At 49.1% G+C, this 1,963-nt stretch overlaps 1 protein-coding gene across 1 annotated transcript; it reads right to left on the bottom strand.

Annotated features, from left to right (window-relative positions):
• Positions 1-1,220: 1,220 nt before the first annotated feature.
• Positions 1,221-1,646, bottom strand: LOC104869719 (protein FAM32A-like). The gene has a single exon (XM_033767378.1). The coding sequence runs from the start codon at positions 1,644-1,646 to the stop codon at positions 1,221-1,223; it is 426 nt and encodes a 141-aa protein (XP_033623269.1).
• Positions 1,647-1,963: the final 317 nt, after the last annotated feature.

Raw genomic sequence — 1,963 nt, 5'->3', positions numbered from 1 at the left:
GAGGCACTCCAAAAACCCATACCTTTCTGAGCTCTGACATGATATAAGCAGAGAATCCCACTCTGTGGAACTGTTTCACACACAAAATTATTAAAATGTCACATAAAACTACACCATGTGTATGTTCCAATTTATCACCCTAAGTGCATTTATTATGCATGGCAGAATACATTAACAAGAGTGTCCCATGAAACGACCCTGGGCTGTGAATTGAGAGGACTGTGTAAACCTGTGTTCCCTCTTCCAGATGCCTCATTGTGCGTTGTGTATGTTCCAATTTATCACCCTAAGTGCATTTATTATGCATGGCAGAATACATTAACAAGAATGTCCCATGAAACGACCCTGGGCTGTGAATTGAGAGGACCTGTCTAAACCTGTGTTCCCTCTTCCAGATGCCTCATTGTGCATGTACAAATATCCCCAACCCCAAAGATCTGAAATCCTGGCCACTCCCAGTCCCGTGGATTCCAGCAATAGCTGTTCAACTTGGACTTGGCTGCTCTTTGGTGCAGACTGTGGCATAACCAGTGTGCCCTCTAATTTTTCCCAAACAAGTAACGATTTTGTTCCACACACGCTGCCCATGTGTGAGTCTGAAAGGCAGCGCTTCTGGGATGGTCTAGGAGCTGCAAGCACCACATCCACACGCAGACTTGCGTCCTAACCAGGCTCTGCTTTATTCTGTACTTTACATGCAGCTGCCTAGCCCCGGCGCTCACTTCCTTTGTCCACTCGCTGTCTGTGCCAAGCACAGCACAGGTGGCACGGCCCACAGAGGTGCCGACTCCGGACACATCCCCTGAAGCCCAAGGCCTTGCACTGTGTCTGCTCCCATCACCAAGAGCCCTGCCAGGTGGGCAGCGTTGCATAGCGGACAGAGGTGCTGGGGACTTCATGCTGGCCCAAGTGCAAGAGATGAGACCAACATCTGCCTTGGTCTTGTGGTCACACTGTCCAGCTGGCAGAAGCCACAGCCTGAAGACAGCATGGGTGCCCTGGTGCTGGTGGCACCGGATCCTTGCCCCAGGAGTCCATCACCCAGGTAACAGCAGCTGGGGGCCTCAATGTGAGATGTGATCAGCGATGGCGCTTTTTCCATGGCAATCACCCTGAATGTGATTTTTTTTTTTTTTTTGTACTGGAGATTGAACTCGGGTTCTCTTGCTGGTGTGGCAAATGGTGGAAACACTGAACTAAATTCCCGGCCCAGTGTGATTTTAATCAGGCTCCAGGACGACGGGACAGCTTCTGGAAGTACTGGCCCAGTGGCAGCAGACACAGGGCAGTGTGGGCAGAGTCTCCAGAAGAACCTGCCAGGCCTCCTTGGTCCAGCTGACCTTGGGGATGTCATAGTGCTCGGTGAGGGCATCCAGGTGCCTGTTGAAGTCCTTGTGGGTTTTGGATGCTTTCTTCAGGATCCGCTCCATTTGCCACCTCTTCTGCTTCTCGAAGGCCGCCTGCACCGGCGTCCACTTGTCCAGGCAGTGAGACTTTTCCTCCTCCTTCTTCTTGCTCATCCCCATCACCTTCAGGAGCTTCACCTTGTCCTTGTCCTTATTCTTCTTCTTCCACTTGGTCACGCCAAAGTCTGCAATGCTTTTCAGCTTCAGGGGCCCCTTCTGGACCTGCTCATAGGCCTCCATGGCTCTGACCCACAGCTCTGACAGCAGAATCTAACGTTTCTGCTTTAATATTTACATCTTTAATTCACTTCAATTTTAGTTGAGTGCATGGTGAAAGACAGGGGTCTAGTTTTAATCCAACACCATTTATTAAAGAGGCTATCTTTCCTCCACTGAGGATGGTTGACTCCTTTGTCAGTGATGAGATGGCTGAGTACATCTGGGGTTTTTTGTTTTGTTTGGGTTTGGGTTTTTTGGCTTTTTTGGGATTTTTTTGTTTTGGTTTGGTTTTTGTGTTTGTTTTTGTTTTTGTTTTTGTTTTGCATCTTGTGATCTAT

The sequence above is a fragment of the Fukomys damarensis genome, unplaced genomic scaffold (assembly GCF_012274545.1).
Source record: "Fukomys damarensis isolate Sample0158 unplaced genomic scaffold, DMR_v1.0_HiC HiC_scaffold_23, whole genome shotgun sequence".
Lineage (NCBI taxonomy): Eukaryota > Metazoa > Chordata > Mammalia > Rodentia > Bathyergidae > Fukomys > Fukomys damarensis.
The sequence above is the reverse complement of the archived record's forward strand: the minus strand, read 5'-3'. Positions and strand labels throughout refer to the sequence as shown.